This window comes from Pristis pectinata, chromosome 38, assembly GCF_009764475.1.
Source record: "Pristis pectinata isolate sPriPec2 chromosome 38, sPriPec2.1.pri, whole genome shotgun sequence".
Classification (NCBI taxonomy): Eukaryota; Metazoa; Chordata; class Chondrichthyes; order Rhinopristiformes; family Pristidae; genus Pristis; species Pristis pectinata.
In genome coordinates, this window is record NC_067441.1 from 3858987 (window position 1) to 3878450 (window position 19464).

The window sequence follows — 19464 nt, forward strand, 5'->3', positions numbered from 1 at the left end:
TCCATAGATGCTGCCTGACCTGCTGAGTTCCTCCAGCTTTTTGTGTGTCGAACAAAGAACACATGCTGTGTCGCAGACCGAGTACAGTGAACAATTCCAGGCGTTGCCAAGGGCTCAGAGCTTTTCATTTGTGAGGTGCGCAGTGGAGATATGGATTTCCAATTCCCATTGATTGGCAGCTAATCTTTTCTCTTTGCATACCTAATATTAGCTTTCCCTTCCCTTTGGATTAATCATTACTCAACGCTTGACACTCATCATATGTGGCAGTTCACCTTCCTTTGTTTCTCTTTCATCATCCAGGGAGTTCTGCTGTTCCTCCTCTTGGGAATGTGCCTCAACTGGATCTGAACCATCTCTTCCTTGAAGGCAGCTCGTTCTTCTGCAACAGTTTTACCTGTCAACCTTTGGGCCAGATCCTCTCTCAGCCCACAGATATTGACCTCCCTTCACTCTATCTCACTCCTTTTCTCTAACACACCTCAGTCCGATGTTAGCATCACAACCTCCTGAACGTTCTCCAACTGAAACCTGGAGCACTTGGTGCAGAACCAGATCCTGCAGTACCTCTTTCCTTGTTGAAACAGTAACATATGGCTCCTGAAAATTTTCCTGCACACACTTCAGAACCTATTCACCCTTGGTTCCTCATGGTATTACCAACCCACTGTCACATTTAGTCGTACTACGTTTAAAGAAAATAATCTTGTCCCTCACCATGAGCTCAAGCCACAACACTAGATACTCAGCTCCACCACCCAGATCACCAGTCCCATTGTCAGTACTTAGGGACACCGCATTATTGGTAAGGCAGTACTGTGGGAGGGGCGGTGGAGGGAGCTCTGCACCGTGGGAGGGGCGGTGAGGAAGGAGCGCTGCGCTGTGGGAGGGGCGGCGAGGAGGGACGGCGAGGAGGGAGCACCGCGCCGTGGGAGGGGCGGTGAGGAGGGCAACATGTACTGAGGCACCACTTCCCATCTTTGGGGTTTGGTAAGTATATTGGAGCGACCAGCTCTCCAGGATCCTCAGGTGAACGTTCATCTCTTTAATAAGGCAGAGGTCCAGTTGAGGCAGCAGAAGCCCAGAGCTCCCTGGAGAGATGCAGAGGAAGGTGATTCAAACAATGGCCCTGCATGCCAAGGGTTGGTCTATAAATTCCAGTGGGACCCCAGCTCATTATCTCATCGTTGTTTTGTGGGATCCTGCCGTGCACTTAATGCTGACCGGGATATGGGAACTGCGAGGACTTCCAGTTAGCGGGAGGCAGCAGTGTGGTCCAGTCAATCAGTCCTTGTGATGTGTGACTGTCACAACAACTGTGACTGCACTTCCCCACTGCAACACCCACACACCTCCTGTGTTCCTGGGGAGCCCCTTTCACTCTCCAGCTTCTGGTACCGTGGAGACAAAAGACGCTCCCGCCTCTGTACCACACGGAGGGACAGTGCCCCTGCGGGTGGGGCCTTGCCCCTGCTGTGCAGAGAGTCCTGGTGGCCGGCTGAGGGGTGCAGGAACCTGCTGACCATCTGCAGCAGAAGGTGCTGCCCAGACTGAGTCGGGTCACTCCCAGGAGGGGGTCGGGGGGGGGGCTCAGCTTCAGGGTAGCACAGCCACCTTGGTCTCTGCAGGGTGCAGACTGAGGCTTGGGATCTTGCTGCGTGGCTCAAGATGGTTCCAGGTTCCAGCGTGCTCGCAAAGCGCTACCCCACCTTGAAGAAGCTCCTCTTGATGGAGTACAGGCTCTCGTCGTACAGGAAGCTGATGAGGAGGTCGATAACCGGGCGGGTGGCTGACATGTTCTGCACGTTCAGGGTCAGCTTGAACGAGGGGCCAATGCCTTGGACCTAGGGGACAGACAGGCCCCAGCGTTATGTTCGGGTCACCGGCTCCCAAAAAATGATTCCGCTCCCCGCGCCCTTGACCCTGGGGGTGGACGTTGCCCACTGACCTCCGACCCCAGGAGGTCACGCATTGGCTTCCAACCTCGTGGGGGTTGTACGTCATTAGCATTCATTTCGAGAGGACTAGAATATAAAAGCAAGGGTGTACTGCTGAGGCTTGATAAGGCGTCGGTCAGACTGCATTTGGAACATTGTGAGCGATTTTGGGCCCCGGATGTGCTGGCCCTGGAGAGGGTCCAGAGGAGGTTCACAGGAATGATCCCGGGATTGAAAGGCTTAATGTATGAGGAGCGTTTGATGTCTCTGGGCCTGTACTCGATGGAGTTCAGAAGGATGGGGGGGAGTGGGGGGTGGAATCTCACTGAAACCTACTGGATACTGAAAGGCCTGGATAGAGCGGACGTGGAGAGGACATTTCCATCAGTGGGAAAGTCCGGGATCCGAGGGCACAGCCTCAGAATGAAGGGACATCCCTTTAGAACAGAGATAGGGCAAACACCGTAGTGTAGCGGTTAGCGTAACGCTATTACAGCGCCAGTGACCCGGGTTCAATTCTGGCCGCTGTCTGTTTGTACGTTCTCCCTGTGTCTGCGTGGGTTTCCTCCGGGTGCTCCGGTACCTCCCACGTTCCAAAGACGTACGGGTTAGGAAGTTGTGGGCACGCTATGTTGGCGCCGGAAGTGTGGCGACACTTGCGGGCTGCCCCCGGGACACTCCATGCAAAAGGTGCATTTCACTGTGTGTTTCGATGTACATGTGACTAATAAAGATCTCTAAATCTAAATGAGAAGGAATTTCTTCAGCCAGAGGGCGGTGAATCTGTGGAATTAGTTGCCACAGAGGGCTGTGGAGGCCAAGTCACTGGGTGTATCTAAGGCAGAGATTGATCGGTTTGTGACTGGTCAGGGGGTTCAGGGTCACGGGGAGAAGGCAGAAGAACGGGGTTGAATTTGGTGCTGCTTTCGGCACAGACATCGTGGGTTGAAGGGCCCGCTCCCATGCTGTACTGTTCTGTGTTCTAATGCAGGGCTGCGCTGGGGATTTTATCACGGTCACGGTGAGGGAGGTGACAAAACAGAGGCACGCGGGCAGTCCAGCGCAGACTCTCAGCCACCCCCCACGCGTGGGGCCACGGCAGCAGGATCTGGAGACTCACTGTGGCATTGAGCTTCAGCGGTTGGGCCAGGTCAGCCGAGACCGGTGCCAAGCTCGTCTCGAGGGCCTTGGCGTACGCTCGCGCCGCTGACAGCCGCAGTCGGCACAGGTCCGTTTGGAAGGTCCGGTGCATGGCTTCCCGTGGGAGGGGTGGGGAGGAAGAGAACACGCGTCAATTAACACAGTCGGCAAGTCCCCTAACCAGCCAGCGAGCTGGCAGCAGGGCATGGCTCACATCTCTGCGTTCACAGTCTCCACTGAACCGCCATCTTATCGATCAGAGTCGACTCAGCTAGTCCCCCGAGTTAATTCACTGGGTGTGTCCCATGCTGGCGAGACCTGCGTTTACTGCTATCGAGTGGAGAGCCTGCTCCTGAACTGCTGACGGTGGTCCCACAGCGCTGCTGGGGCAGGGAGTTCCTGGGATGCTTTCAGGCCTGGAGGACGAGCTCAGGGGCTGGTGCCCCCATCACCGGCTGCCCTTTTTGAGAGGTGCTGCAGGAGTAGCCTGGAGTGCATTTTGCAGGTGGCACATTGCACTGGTGATAAAGGCAGTGAATCTTTGCGACATAGGAAACGTTTGCTAATTGAATGTGGCTCTTTGTCCGGGTGGCATTAAACTTTCGAGTGTTGTTGGAACGGTACCCTGATGAGTACAGAGCATTCCACTAAACTCCGGAAGTGTCCCTGATGATGGAAAGGCCTTAGGGAATCAGGAAGTGAGTCACTCACTGCAGGAAACCCAGTTATTTAAATGCTTGGTCCTGCTAATTGTGACGCTGGGGGCACTTGGCAATGGTCATACAACAGAAACCAAGGGTGGGTTGGAGCTCAACTGATCCTTCTGCGTGACACCAACCAGAAGGGCAGTCGGCAGAGTTCACTTCAAGAGGGTCTCCGCAAACTACAGCGACAACTCGACATTGGTGCTCCCTGTAAGAGCAGGCTGATATTCCTCAAATGGAGGCTGTAAAGGGTAGATGTATGTTCAGGGACCAGGTACGACTGACAGGGGAAGATTGCCAATCATGTCCATTTCTCTGGGTCTTTAGGTTTGGCCAAGAAAATGCAAAATGTTTCTGGTTTCTTTTATCCAACAACTTTCAATAAGCGTGCAGGGCAGAGGGTGGTCATGAACTCAGCAAGAGCTGAAGGTACAATATTGGACCCCGAGGTTGCTAGACATGAGAAGGCGATTGGTCTCACGCAGTGCTCTGAAGGATTTCATGTGCACCGTTTACATTCTGTAAGCCTGCTTTTTACCAGAAAAGCGTTACAGCACCAGACAAGTTCTGCTGACTGTGTTTGCTATGTGTGTGGATCACTCAATCCTTCTGTCCGAGGGGTTTTAACCTGTAATCCTCCCACACCCCCTCCTCATTTGTACATTTTGACCTTATAGAGGTGTATAAAATCATGAGGGGCATAGATAAGGTACATGCACACAGTCCCAGGATTAGGGAACCAAAACCTAGCGGGCATAGGTTTAAGGTGAGAGGGGAAAGGGACCTGAGGGGCAACTTCTTCATGCAGGGGGTGGCGGGTGTGTGGAACGAGCTGCCAGAGGAAGTGGTAGAGGTGGGTACAATTGCAACACTTAGAAGACAATTGGACAGGTGCGCAGTAGGAAAGCTTTAGAGGGATACGGGCTCAAATGCAGGCTGAAGGAACTGGCTTAGGTGGGCACTTTGGTCGGCACGGACGAGTTGGGCTGAAGGGCCTGTGCTGTATGACTCTATCTGACAATTGATGACAACCCAACTCTGAGGCGCACCAGCCAGCGTCCTGCAGGAAGGCTGAGATGAGGAGGGCACCGCTGGCCACCGATCGGCCCCAGGAACACCAGCAGCAACCTCATGCTCACCCACAGCATTCTCCCGCTCCCGCAGTGTCTGATCCACATACAGCTTGGTCTTCTTTGGCACGTTGAGCTTAATGCTCTGGGCCAAGGGGGGCCCTGGACTCGTGTCCTTGCCCTCGAAGATCGCCGTTCTCTTCAGGATCTTAATGATCAAACCTCCACCTGGGATAAGAACAGGAGGCATTGTTAACGACAGGGGCAACTGACCCGAGGGGGGGGGGGGCAGAATCAAAATAAAAAGGGCAAAGGGTTAATGTGAGAGGAAGGAATTTTACAGGGATCTGAGAGGGAAGTGGGGGATATCTGGAATGTGCTGCCAGAGGTGGTGAAATCACATACAATCAGTACATTTAGGAGGCATTTAGACAGACACTTGAATAGCGAGGCAGAGAAGGATACGGTCCGAATGGGGGAAAATGGGATTAGTGGAGATCAGCACAAAGGGTCAGTATGGAGGCGATGGGCTGAAGGTCCTGTTTCTGTGCTGGGTCGTGCTGTGAAGCTGCTAATTGTCAGTATCTGGCTGCCAGGTAAAAGCTCCCAAGTTCAATCCCTGATCAGTACCAATCAGTTGTTTTAACTGTGCCACGGGTCAGGGTACATAAATCCAAAGAGTGGGCGAATGTGACCATTAACCCGTCTGGGAGAGTGAGTGAGTGTGTGTGTGTGTGTGTGTGTGTGTGTGTGTGTGTGTGTGTGTGTGTGTGTGTGTGTGTGTGTGTGTGTGTGTGTGTGTGAGAGAGTGAGTGTGTGTGTGTGTGTGTGTGTGAGAGAGTGAGTGTGTGTGAAAGTGTGAGACCCCTCCTCCACTGTGTGTGTGTGTGTGTGAGACCCATCCCGTGTGTGTGTGTGTGTGTGTGTGTGTGTGTGTGTGAGAGAGAGAGAGAGAGAGACCCATCCCGCGTGTGTGTGTGTGAGAGAGAGAGCCGTCCCGTGTGGGTGTGTGTGTGATAGAGACCTGTCCCCTGTGTGTGTGTGTGTCTGTGTGTGTGTGTGTGAGAGAGAGAGAGAGAGAGACCCATCCCTCATGCGCGCGCGTGTGTGTGTGTGTATATATGCAGACGTGTGACTTTCTGCCCGGGAGCACCTCAAGTGTGTCTCTGCACAGGTCTGTGTCTGCATGAGCACACAAGTGCAGCTGCCCCAGTGTGAACATGTGTGCCAGGGCCAGTGACAAGTCTCGCCCGCTTCCCCCTCCGTTCTCTGAGGTAGGGGCCTGCTGGAAAACCCCAGTGAACGTTCAGTTCAGCGGGTCTCTGACAATTGAACAGCCCCCAAACGCTCTCCACCTGGGTTCGTGCAGGGTCTGCTGAACGAGCTACTGGGGCGGGCCGGTGCTGCTGGGGTGTGCTGGTGCTGCTGGGGCGGGCCGGTGCTGCTGGGGTGTGCTGGTGCTGCTGGGGCGGGCCAGTGCTGCTGGGGTGTGCTGGTGCTGCTGGAACCACACCCCCCCCCCCCCCCCGGCACCAGCCAGCACTTTGAGGTGGGGGGGGGGGGGGGGGCGAAACGCGCTCTCATTTATCTCGTCGGCTCTCTTAGGGCCTCCGGTGGCCGCTGCCTGCTACTGCAGCAGAGCGGCACTGCACGGGCAAGGGAACCACACCAACCTGTCAAATATTTGCATTACGTTGCAACTTTCTCCCTGTAATATAACGGCAATCCCCAGCAAATGTTTCCCTTTGTTGTTCATGCCCTGGGTGTGTCTGGGATGGGACAGTGCAGAGGGAGCTTCACTCTGTGTCTGACCCCGGGAGTGTGTGATGGGACGGTGCGGAGGGAGCTTCACCCTGTGTCTGACCCCGAGAGTGTGTGATGGGACAATGCAGAGGGAGTTTCACTCTGTGTCTGACCCCGGGAGTGTGTGATGGGACGGTGTGGAAGGAGCTTCACCCTGTGTCTGACCCCGGGAGTGTGTGATGGGACGGTGTGGAGGGAGCTTCACTCTGTGTCTGACCCCGGGAGTGTGTGATGGGACGGTGTGGAGGGAGTTTCACTCTGTGTCCCAGTGAAATCCATGACATTTAACATTATCCCTGGAGAGGAGATTAAATTCAAAAATTACTTGGAAAAGGTCATGTGAACAAAGGGAAGAGCGACTCCAGGATGAGGAAGAGAGCCCCACCTTTGGTGGTCATGATGAGAGTGCCATCTTCCCGCCCATACTTGCCGAAACACAGACTGGTCACCACATCCTGAGACAAAGACGGAGAGAAAAGGAGCAGTCGTTAGTCTTGGGCACAACGTAAGCAGCAGATTGAATCCCTTGAAAGTGAATTCCTGATTGGATGCCACATCGGCAGGGAAGTTGGAAAAGACTTGTGATTGCATGATTTTAGGTCAAATGGAACGTTGTTGGTTGTAAACTCCAGTGCGCGAATCACAGGAAGGTCCGACAAGCAGTGAGGAAGCAAATGGCATCTTGGCCCTTATTGCGAAGGGCTTGGAGGAGGTCCCTTTCCTAAAAACGGATATAGTGTCACTGGAGATAGTCCAAGAACACAGGGAAATCGGAGCAGTAGGCCACTCGGCCTCTCAAGTCTGTCCTACCGTTCAAGATGATCATGGTGGTCTGCCTAAGGCTTCCTCTCCTCTTCTGTGCCAGTTCTCCATCGCTCTCAATTCCTCGAGCTTTCAAATATTTATCCATCTCCACCTTAAACATATCCAACGACCATCCTCTGGGCAGAGAATTCCAGAGATTCCCCACCCTCTCAGAGAAGGGATTTCTATGCACCTCAGTTTTAATTGACCAGCCCCTTATTTTGTCACCATGTTCCCTTGTTCGTGACTCTCCCATGAGTGAAAACACCTCAACATCTACCCTGTCAAGCCCTCCTAGGATCTTATATGTCTGAATGTCAGCCCTCATTGTTCTAAATACAGACACAAACTCTCCAGCTTCTCTTTAAAGGAGAAACTCTCTCATCCCGGGAATTAACCTGGTGAACCTCCTCTGGACGGCCGCGAATGATTCTATGTCCTTTTTCAGGTCAGGGGACCAGAACCCTGCACAGGACTCCAGGTGTGGCCTCCCTGACACTCTGTACAATTGCAACAAAATCTCCCTGTTTGGAAACTCCAAGCCCTTCGTGACAAGGGCCAAGATGCCACCCGCATTCTTCACCGCTTGTTGGATCTGCCTGCCAGCTTTATCTGAAGCTTGCAGCAGAATTTACAACCTCATTCCATCTGAACTCTAGTCCCTGCTGTAACGTTGGGGGAGGGGGCGAGCAGTCAGCACAGGGCAGACTCCCACACACGGACGATGCTGGTGAAGGGACAGAAATATCGGCAGCAGCAGTACCTGCAGAAGGATGCCCCTTGCTCCTCTGAACCACGTGATGGCTGAGAGTGGGAGTGCAAGGCACTCCTCTGAAAGACGGCCCCTCCAACAGTGCAGGGTGGTAGAGGGGAGAGTGGTGAAGCAGCACGCAGTGACAACATGTGCGAGCGTGGCTCCCACCTCCGATGCCCTTGGCCCTCCTCATTCTACCTGCCTGCTGGCAGTCAGTTTGCACACAGACGTTGATGGCCATACCTCCACTCTCAGACTGCCCGTACCGGGACAAGCAGGAAGTTCTTCCAGCCGAGTGCCGGGAATCTTGGCCGACTCCGTCCCCCACCCCGGCAACCCATCTGAAATGGAGCCAGGTGGTTCCAACCTTGCGGCTGCGGGTATGTCGGAGCCATCAGCACAGCTGCCTCTTTCTACCTCAGTGCCGTCACACGGGGACAGCTGACTCGCTCACTGAGCCTTCGCTCAACAAATCCGCTGCTCTCCTGCCCGCCTCGTTCTCCTCCCTGCAGACTTGTGGCCATCCCAGACTCTGCTGCCTCATGTCCCGACTTGCACGTCTCATCAGTCCCCAGCGCGTGCCGACTCACAACATCTGCTGTGTTCATTTTAAACTTCCTCAGCTCCTACCACCTGCCCTTCTCTTTCCGATTTCCCCCAGCCCCACCTTCCCGCAGGGTCTCTGTCCTCCAATTCTGACTCCGTTTGTGAGGCGTCCTCCCAGTTTCCATTGCCCTACCACTGCCTGCTTTCATCTGCCTGAACTTCAAGCTCCAAAATTCCCTCCCGAAACCTCTCCACCATTAAGATGTTCCTTTTGATCACCTGCCCTATCACCACCTAATGTGGCTCAGTGTCAACTTTTTGCCCGATAACATTTCTGCAAAGATGCGTGGTTTTTTTTGCATATCCAAAGCTGTTGAAAGTACAGCTTGCAGACATACAACTCACTTAAGGAAGGTCCGAAGTGAGTTGTATACGTGCAAGCTGTACTTTAAACAGCTTTAACCTGCACTTCAAACTTCAGGAGGATGCAGGGGATATTGTGAAAAGGTACTCAAAGGCTCTACCATCTTAAGTAAAAACAGAATGCTTGAAATACTCAGCAGGTCAGGCAGCGAGAGAGAGAGAGGGAGGGAGGGAGGGAGGGGGGTAGGGGGGAAAGGGGTGGAGAGAGGGGGAAGGATAATGCTTCAGGCTGATGACCTCCCTCAGCAGAATTTGGGAGCATTCACAGTGATAAAGACAGTGTGGGGCACTCTAGAATAAGAGACAATACTTGGAAGTGCATGGAGAGGAGAGGTTTAGAGGGCTATGGGCCAATTGGGACTAGGTTGGTGGGCACCGTGGTCAGTATAGACTGGTTGGGCCGAAGGGCCTGTTTCCCTGCTGTCTGACTCTGTCTGTGACAGGACAGAGACATGCAGAGACGAGTGTGTACGAGTGGTGGGGGTACCGGACTGCCTGTTCCCTCTTCCTCTGTGACTTTAAATGTGAGTCATTTCTAACTTTTCCCATGAGAGGTTGACCTGAACCATTGGCTCCGTCTCTCTCTCTCCCCACTGAAGTATTTTCAGATTTCTCCCCCTCTTGCTTCTGTAGGAGTGCCTGCAAGGAAGAGGGCGAGGCTGACGTTTAGAGGGGGGGCAGGTGACAAGTGCAGGCTGTGACAGGATGCCCAGACTCCGAGGGCAAATGTAAACCGGGGCCCTCAGCAATAGGCACATCTGGCACATCTGTCCCAGCGCTTTCATATTAACGCAAGACTTTGCAGAAATCATTGAGCCTTCACTCCACTGCTCATGGTAAATGAGGGAGCCAAGGAGTGGGAACTGAGTGTGAGAGGATCGCACCTGAGTTTTGGTAACATTGATGAGGTTCTTGTCCCGGTACAGATGTATTTCTGAGTTGCCTAGGGCCACCAGAACTGCCTGGAGCCCTCTGGATTTGTGATCCATCAGACCCATCGTCATGATGGGAGCGGGCAGGTACACAGTCCAAAGCTTCTTGCCCTGCATGTGGAAAAAGATGGGAAGTAAAGTTGTTCACTAAACAAATACAGAAGATCATGAAAGAAAGAGGTTGCAGTGACACACATCCTTTGCAACCTCAACAATGTAGACGACGTAGCTTTTCAACTGCAGTGCAAAAGCGTAGCTGCTCTTCCAGACGGTTGAAGTATTGATCAGTTGAAATCCCACCAAAGGCGGCTGGGGAATTTAAGTTCAATTAATTAAATAAACAGGAATAAAAAGCCCTGTGGGATGTTGATAGGTTTTTATCTCATTCTTATACAGAGCAGTCAATAAGACGGACTAGTTTATAAGGGCAGAATTGGTTGAAACTATGTGCTCATAAATCCTGTCCTTTGATTAGAAGGATAACTTAAGATAAAATATCTTTATTAGCCACATGTATATCGATATTGCAGACATTGATGGGTGCACTGTTATGAAGATCTGTATGATCTTGAACTGCTGAACTAAAATGCAGTAGGTGTGCATCAGCGAGGGGGCATTAGCAGAATGGGAGGGTTTAAGCAAGTGGATTAACGATCCTGAGACTTGACTTAAAATCCCTATATTGCAACTAAGGAATCTAAATTCAGTTAATTAAATAAATCTGGAATTAAAAACCTGGTATCAGTAACTGCTCAACTGCTGTGATGAGGGGAGGGGAAACTTGCTACCCTTGTCCACGTGTGTGAGAGCTCTACACCCTCAGTAATGTGCTTGTTCTTAATTGCCAGGGCAATTGGGGATTTTTAAGATAAACTGAGTGGCTCTTTGTTACGCCTACTCCAAGGCCAATCTCTCCACCCTCGTCACCTCCTCCAGCTCCCGCAACACCTCTGTCCTCCAACTTCAGCATCTTGTCCGTCCCGTGATGTCCAGATGAAGGGTCCCGACCCGATGCGTCCACTGTCCATTTCCCTCCACAGATGCTGCCCGACCCACCGAGTTCCTCCAGCATCTAGTTTATTGAAGATTTCCACTTCTTTAGCCATTGATGGATGTTCCGAAGAGCTAAGTCTAACCAGTGCTCAGTGATAGCTCTGATATTTCTTTATGTCATAAGCTGCTCAGTCCATCAAGTGTATGATGGCTGTCAGGGCAGTACCCACTCCCTCACTAATCCCCTGGAACCTATTTCCTCACACATGCCCATTAGCAACCCCTGATTCTCCCATCAGCCACTTACATTAGGGGCAGTTAACTGGACAGCCAGTTTCTAATAGCATGTAATTAGCTCGCTGGTTTGCAGAGGGCAGGTAAGAGGCAACAACAGTTCTGCGGGTCTGGAGACACAGAGACCAAACGGCAAGTTTTCCTTCACTGGAGGGTTAATGATAATTCAGCAGTTTCTTGGTCACCATTCCCAATGCAGGTGACCCCCCCCCCCCCCCCCCACGGTGAGGTTGGGGAAGGGGGTCACTGAAGTTATAGGCATTCCAATAAAACGGGATTTTTCTGTAACGTGAAGCTGTGTCATCTGTGCATGTGTCAAGCAACATGAGTTGAAAAAATAAATTTTGTGTTGATATATTTACCTTTTTTTTTAACATAAATTCTTAAAGAGGTGTATAAAATCATGAAGGGTAGAGTTAGGGTCAGGTGAGTACAGTCTTTTTCCCAGGGTTGGGAACTCAAGAACTAGAGGGCATGGGTTTAAGGTGAGAGATTTAATAGGAACCTGAGGGGCAACTTTTTCACGCAGAGGGTGGTCAGGATATGGAACGAGCTGCCAGAGGAAATGGTTGAGGCAGGTACATTAACAACATTTAAAAGGCACTCGGACAGGTACATGGATCGGACAGGTTTGGAGGGATATGGGCCAAATGTGGGCCAATGCGACTAGTTTTATGGGAATACTGGTTGGCTTGGACCAGTTGGACCATAGGGCCTGTTTCCACATTGTACGACTCTATAAATTCCATGAGAGTGAATTTTATTCTGTTTATCAACTTTTTGGGTAATGATTTGTGAATTCCGTAAGGGTGTACTTCTGTAACCGGAAGTGCAGGGGTCACCTGTATTAGCTTTCTACTTCCAGAATTTATATAATTAACTGGATTTAAATTCCTCAGTAGGATTTGAACTCACGTCTCCCAAGCAGCAGACCAGGCATCGACATACTTGCCCAATAACTGTAGCTATCTGAGGGGAGACTGCAGAGATTTGGACTGTTTGCCTGGAATTCAGACAATTTCGAGGTGATCTAATCAAGGACATTTGAGATGGTTCAAGGACTCAAGATAGAAACGATTTCTGCTGGTGGGTGGGTGGGTGAGGAAAGTGTCCAGAACATGGGGCTGGAACCTTCACATCAAAACCAGGGTACATCAACTTCTCACAAGGGCCACTGTGTGAGCTATCACAGCTTGGACCCTACCTTCTGAGTGTACGAGTGCAGTGTCTCCTTCCCACAGCCAACGACGATGTTCTTATTAACTCGCACCAGCCCCACAGGTTGGCAGTTCAGCTCGATGCAGTGCCTGGGTCGCTTCAAATCCCTGTCGGGCCGTCGATAACTTGTGTTAATTGAGTTCCCTTTGAAAGCAGCGGGAGCGTGAAGTCACACAGAATCTGACACTGTCACACGTTAGAGGGGTGTCAGAGTACTTGGTAAAACGGGCGGGCTTGAGGGAGAGTCCTGCAGTGTGGGGGTTGGGGGGGTGGGAGTGGGGGGGGTGGACTCGGACCCAGGCAGCTGAAAGCGGAGAGAGTTGGGGGATGAGTAAGAGACCCGAATTGGAGGATGGTAGGGCTGGAGGAGAAATTATTCTCTAGTGACACGCGAGGTAGCCATTCTGCCCACTGAGTTCCATGCTGGCTCTCATTTCCCCGTGTCCCCTTTGTAATCCATTCTCTCTCCTGCACCCATCAATTCCCCTCCCTGATTCTTCTGCCACCCATTTACACTAGGTAGGTGAAGCCGCAGAGAGTGGTCAACACTGCCCAGTCCATCACGGGCTCACCACTTTCCTCCTTCTATCCAGTCCAGTTTCACGAAGCGTTGCACCAGGAGGTCTAACGAGGACGCCTGCCACCCTGGCCATTCCCTTTTCTCTCCTCTATCTTCGAGGAGCTGTGAAAGCCCGGACGACCACTGCTATCAGACTTTTTACAAAGTCAGAGTCATAGAGTAATACAGCAATGGACTCAGGCCCTTCAGCCAACTTGTCCACACCGACCGTGGTGCCCAACAAGCTGGTCCCAAATCCTTCTGAACCCCTCCCTATCCACGTACTTCTTCAAATATCTTTTAAATGTTGTCATTGTGCCCACCTCAACCACTTCCTCGGGCGGCTCTCGTTCCATGTACGCACTGCCCTCTGCGTGAAGTTCTCCCTCAGATCCCACTTAAACCTTTCACCTCTCACCTTAAACCTTTGCCCTCGAGTTTTTAGTTCCCCTACCCAGGGAAAAAGACTGCGTGCGTTCAGCCTTTTTCTACTCCTCAGCATTTCGTACACCTCGAAAGGTCACCCCTCAATCTCCTACGTTCCGCTCCAAGGAATAAAGTCCGTGCCTGCCCAATCTCGGCCTATAATTCAGGCCTGGCAGCAACCTCGTAAATCTTCTTTGCAGTCATGTGCAAAGTAGACTCTTGCCCACTGTACAAAGTAAATGAGAACAAAATCTTTTGCGGCTTGCCTTACGGAATAACTAATTGACAAACAAATCTACTCCTGATCGTAATGTTACTTCACAATATACTAAATCTTGTAACTTAAAAATTCCTGCCTGTGTAACTACTACTCCACAGAGTAACCCTTCTGAACCAGTCACCTCTTTCACATCCCTTTCCCGGCGGTGCTGCCACGTTCTTGAACCGGTAATTCTACCTCTTCTGTTATTGTCACTTTAGCATTTCTTATTGCGTTACCTCAGCGTGCACTGCTGTACTTTGTACCATTCCGTTGTTTTGCGCTCACTGTATTTCTTGTTGCATTTATTATTCTCTCCTCTCCCATCGGGCAGAAGATACAGGAGCCTGAGGGCACGTACCACCAGGCTTAAGGACAGCTTCTACCCCACTGTGATAAGACTATTGAACGGTTCCCTTATACGATGAGATGGACTCTGCCCTCACGATCTACCTTGTATTGGTATTGGTTTATTATTGTCACTTGTACCAAGGTACAGTGAAATACTTGTCTTGCATACCGATCGTACAGGTCAATTCATTACACAGTGCAGTTACATTGAGTTAGTACAGAGTGCATTGATGTAGTACAGGTAAAAACAATAACAGTACAGAGTAAAGTGTCACAGCTACAGAGAAAGTGCAGTGCAATAAGGTGCAAGGTCACAACAAGGTAGATTGTGAAGTCATAGTCCAGCTCATCCTATAAGGGAACCATTCAATAGTCTTATCACAGTGGGGTAGAAGCTGTTCTTAAGTCTGGTGGTACGTGCCCTCACGCTCTCGTATCTTCTACCTGATGGAAGAGGAGAGAGAATGACCTGGGTGGGTGGGGTCTTTGATTATGCCAGCTGCTTCACCAAGACAGAGTGAGGTAAAGACACTGGTGTCCGTGATGTGCTGGGCTGTGTCCATAACTCTGCAATTTCTTGCCATCCCGGGCAGAGCAGTTGCTGTACCAAGCTGTGATGCATCCAGATAGGATGCTTTCTATGGTGCATTGATAAAGGTTGGTGAGAGTCAAAGGGGACAAACCGAATTCCTTTAGCCTCCTGAGGAAGTAGAGGCGCTGGTGAGCTTTCTTGGCCGTGGCATCTCCGTGATTTGACCAGGACAGGCTGTTGGTGTTGTGACCTTGCACCTTATTGCACTGCACTTTCTCTGTAGCTGTGACACTTTACTCTGTACTGTTATTGTTTTTACCTGTACTACCTCAATGTAACTGCACTGTGTAATGAATTGACCTGTACGATCAGTATGCAAGACAAGTTTTTCACTATACCTCAGTACAAGTGACAATAATAAACCAATACTCTTGTGAGCTTCACGTGAGCAAGGAATTTCATTGCACTCTGGTGTACTTGGCAATAAACTAAACTAACTAACCTACCAATCTGCACTCTCTGGGACGTGGGAGGAAGCCGGAGCCCCCGGGGGAAACCCACGTGGCCACAGGGAGAACATGCAAATTCTATTCACCCATGGTCAGGATCTGGAGTTCTGAGATGGCAGCACTGCCTGCTGCGCAGGAGGTGGTTTGCAAAGGCAATGGGAGGATTTGAAAACAAGGATAATATCCCCCTAAACGAGGGTGCTGCCTGATGAGGAGCTGGTGGAGGGCAGCAAGCACAGAAGATGGGATACGAATGGGACAACATGCTCTGCAGACACAGCCTGTGGGAGCAGAGGTGGCAGGTGAAAATGATCGCAGATCGTAGGTTACCTTACCTGCGGTTTAAGAGAACCACAAACAGCCCCAAAATTCGAGTGAGAGTGTTCTCGCCTACCTGCGGATGACGTAGATATTTCCATTCCGACAGGCTACAATGATCCTGAACTCCACATCAAACTGGCCACTGACATCCAGGAACACTGGCACACTTGGGAGATTCACCTGGCAGAATTAAACAGGATTAATGGCGGGGAGAATTAACTCTTCAACTCCCTCCAGCTAAGTCCCAAAATTCCTTGATTATCAGTTCAATGCAAACCTTCGTCATCCGTGTCCTAACTTGCACGAGTCCTGTTCACCATCACCTCCCCACCCCCACAGTGCACACTGACCCACCACTGGCTCCCGCTCCATTTTAAAATACTCCTCTAAGACATTCTTCTCAAACTTGCTCATACTCAGCAAGGTTTCAGTCACCTACCTTTACACACGGATTATGAACGTTCTTCTTTAGCCGACTGTGAAGTGTTTTGGAATGTTTTAATACAGGATCGTAGAGTCATACAGAACAGAAATGGGCTCTTTGACCAACCACATTCAATGCCAACCATTCTGCTCAATTACACAAATCACATTTGCCCGCCTTAGGACAGTATCCTTCTATGCCTTGGCTATTTAAGTGTCCATCTAAATGCTTCTTAAATGTAGTGATCCCATCACCTCCTCTGGCAGATATCAACCACTCTCTGTGTAAACAAAAAACCTACACCTCAGATCTCCTTCCTCTCACCTTAAACCTGCACCCTTTCGGTTTTGATACCCCTACCATGAGAAAAAGATTCTAAGTATGCTTCTCATAACCTTATATACCTCTACCAGGTCACCTCTCAACTTTCTTTGCTCCAGGGAAAACAAGCCCAGCCTATCCAATCTGTCTTGATCACGGAAGTCCTCCAATCCAGGCAACATGCTGGTGAATCTCCTCTGCACCCTCTCCAGCGTACGTTGGACTGAAGGGAATAAGGGCTGTTGGGATTGGGCAGGAGAAGGAAGGTCAAAGATCAAATCCGTCAGGAGATTATCGAACGGCCAAGCAGGCTCATGAAAGTCAGAGGACTGCAGATGCTGGAAGTCTGAAATAAGAACAGAAAATGCTGAAGACACTCTGCGGGTCCAGCAGGACCTGTGAGCGGTTTAGGGCCCTATATCTAAGGAAGGATGTGCTGGCCCTGGAGAGGGTCCAGAGGAGGTTCACGAGAATGATCCCGGGAATGAAAGGCTGAACACATAAGGAGCGTTTGATGTTTCTGGGCCTGTACTCAATGTTCAGATGGATGAGGGGGGAATCTCATTGAAAACTACCGGATACTGAAAGGCCTGGATAGAGCGGACGTGGAGAGGATGTTTCCATCAGTGGGAGACTCCAGGATCTGAGGGCACAGCCTCAGAGAAAAGGGACGTCCCTTTGGAACTGAGATGAGGAGGAATTTCTTCAGCCAGAGGGTGGTGCTGGCCGAGTCACTGGATGTATTTAAGGCAGGGATTGATAGGTTTTTGATTGGTCAGGGGGTTAAGGTTTATGGGGTTGAAAAAAAATCAGCCATGATTGAATGGCTGAGCAGACTTGATGGACCGAATGGCCTGATCCTGCTCCTATATCTTGTGGTCTTGTAGCGAGAGAGAGCAAACCAGAGTTAATGGTTCATGTTGAACTCTGTTTCTCTTCCTAGAGAAAACTTCTGCTCCTTGTTGCTATGTTAAAGGCACCATATAAATGCAAGTTATTTCCAGAGATTTGTGCGGCTGAGGAATTTGGGTGCGTCAGGGACATCCACCCCTCAGTGCCCCATCCCTGGGAGCAGACGCACAAGACCACCACCGCTCCAAACCGGAAAAACCCTGCAGATGCAGGAAGCCCGAGATAAGAACAGAAATGCTCGGCAAGGAGATAAGATGAGTTCACTGTCACGCGCAACAGGGTGCAATGAAATTTCTCGCTCGCACGAAGCTCACAGAGTGAACAGTGTACACGGTAATAATCTTAGACATTTATTTATTAGTCACACGTACATCGAAACACACAGTGAAATGCGTCTTTTTGCATTAGAGGATATGTTGGGGGCAGCCCGCAAGTGTCGCCACGCTTCCGGCACCAACAGAGCATGCCCACAGTTCCTAACCCGTACGTCTTTGGAATGTGGGAGGAAACCGGAGCACCCGGGGGAAACCCACACAGACACAACAGTAGACATAGCAATGAGTGCAAAACAAAAGTGTGGTGCACACTGAGGTAGTGCAAAAAGAAATGGTATTGGTTTATTATTGTCACTTGTACCGAGGTACAGTGAAAAGCTTGTCTTGCATACTGATCGTACAGGTCAATTCATTACACAGTGCCGTTACATTGGGTTAGTACAGAGTGCATTGAGGTAGTACAGGTGAAAACAATAACAGTACAGAGTAAAGTGTCACAGCTACAGAGAAAGTGCAGTGCAATAAGGTGCAAGGTCACAACAAGGTAGATTGTGAGGGCAGAGTCCATCTCATCGTATAAGGGAACCGTTCAATAGTCTTATCACAGTGGGGTAGAAACTGTCCTTAAATGCTGAAGTGACAATAATGGAAGGGGTAGGATTAAGGGTTTGAGAACAAGGCAGCACCACTGGGAAGGAGATGTGAAAGAGGTGATTGGTTCAGAAGTCTGATAGCAGAAGCTGTTCTTAAGACTGGCCGTCCGGGCGTTCAAATTCCTGTATCTTCTCCCAGAAGGTAGAAGAGAGAAAGGCCAGGGTGGCAGCATCCCTGACAATCCCGTTAGATTGCCTGATGCAACGCACCGTGAAGATGGACTGGATGGAAGGAAGCGACGGACTGGGCAGCATCAATGGAGAGAGAATATTTCACCTTTCATCAGAACCATCACTCCCAGGTTCTCTTCCTGGTCTCACTCTATGCAGGCTTGGGAATATACTGGGTGCCTTCCTGGTTACTGAAACAGGTAGAGGTGGTCAGGGTGGGGCAGTACATCAGCATCCTGAAATCTGTGCTTCACCAAGTCAGGGTCCCGAAGGCGAGTGCCGCCCAGAGTCTCGGAAGCCTTGGGCAGCAGGGGGTGACAACAAACCCCGACTCCCACATGCGCAGTGTCCTTCAAACACAGTCCACTCTGGGGGCTGTGTCAGGCAGCCAGATATTTAATTCCATCTTTCAGCAACTTCTTCCTTACAGTCAGACGGGCGAGAGCTCTCAGAGCAGCTCAGGCGGACCGGTTGCCACTTGATCTGGCCAGAAATGGAGGCCGCTGCACGCTGTGGGGGGCAGATCTTCAGCTGGGGCTGAAAGCCGAGATTGGCATAAGTAACCCGATCCCGAGGGCCGGGTGATACTCTTGAATCCCAAGGTCACAACTCTCGGCTTCAACTTAAAAGCATCAGGAGCTGAGATCTTGGGGCATGAGACTTCAGCTTGGTCACAAAGCACCTTTAATGTAAACTCAGGGCCACGAGGAGGGGAAGGTCCCATTCCTGAGGGCTGAGCCCAAACTATAACCCAGTGCTGCAGAGCTGAGGGATTGGTGCACTCCAGAGGAAGGGAAAAGTTTTAATCATCCTCGGGGAAACATGAAGCACCTTGGACAGTCCCGAGAACAGGGAAGGTGTGACCCCTGGGTGCGCCAGCCACAACTGTGATCACAGCTGGGCTACTTACACTGGCTCGGTTAAAGCTCACGAGTTTGTATCCACGTGTACGGAGGGAGCGGTGCGCTGCTCGAGGGATCGTGATGAGGGTGTGGCGTACTGCGAGAGGGCACTAGTGAGGGAGCTCCGTGTGGTCAGAGGGGCACTCGTGAGGGAGCTCCGTGTGGTCAGAGGGGCACTCGTGAGGGAGATCCTCGTGGTCGGAGGGCACTAGTGAGGGAGGTCCTTGTGGT

General features: G+C 51.0%; 1 protein-coding gene across 1 annotated transcript in view; it reads right to left on the reverse strand.

The window, feature by feature from the left end:
* The window catches only part of bbs1 (Bardet-Biedl syndrome 1), a 37733-nt gene that overhangs the window by 4190 nt on the left and 14079 nt on the right, over positions 1-19464 (reverse strand). The window contains exons 9-15 of the mRNA XM_052045235.1: positions 15649-15755; positions 12605-12725; positions 10066-10224; positions 7040-7109; positions 4921-5079; positions 3058-3191; positions 1710-1844 (exon numbers count right to left, since the gene is read on the reverse strand). Of these exons, the coding sequence (XP_051901195.1) occupies positions 1710-1844; positions 3058-3191; positions 4921-5079; positions 7040-7109; positions 10066-10224; positions 12605-12725; positions 15649-15755 (885 nt within the window). The remainder of the gene's footprint in view (positions 1-1709; positions 1845-3057; positions 3192-4920; positions 5080-7039; positions 7110-10065; positions 10225-12604; positions 12726-15648; positions 15756-19464) is intronic.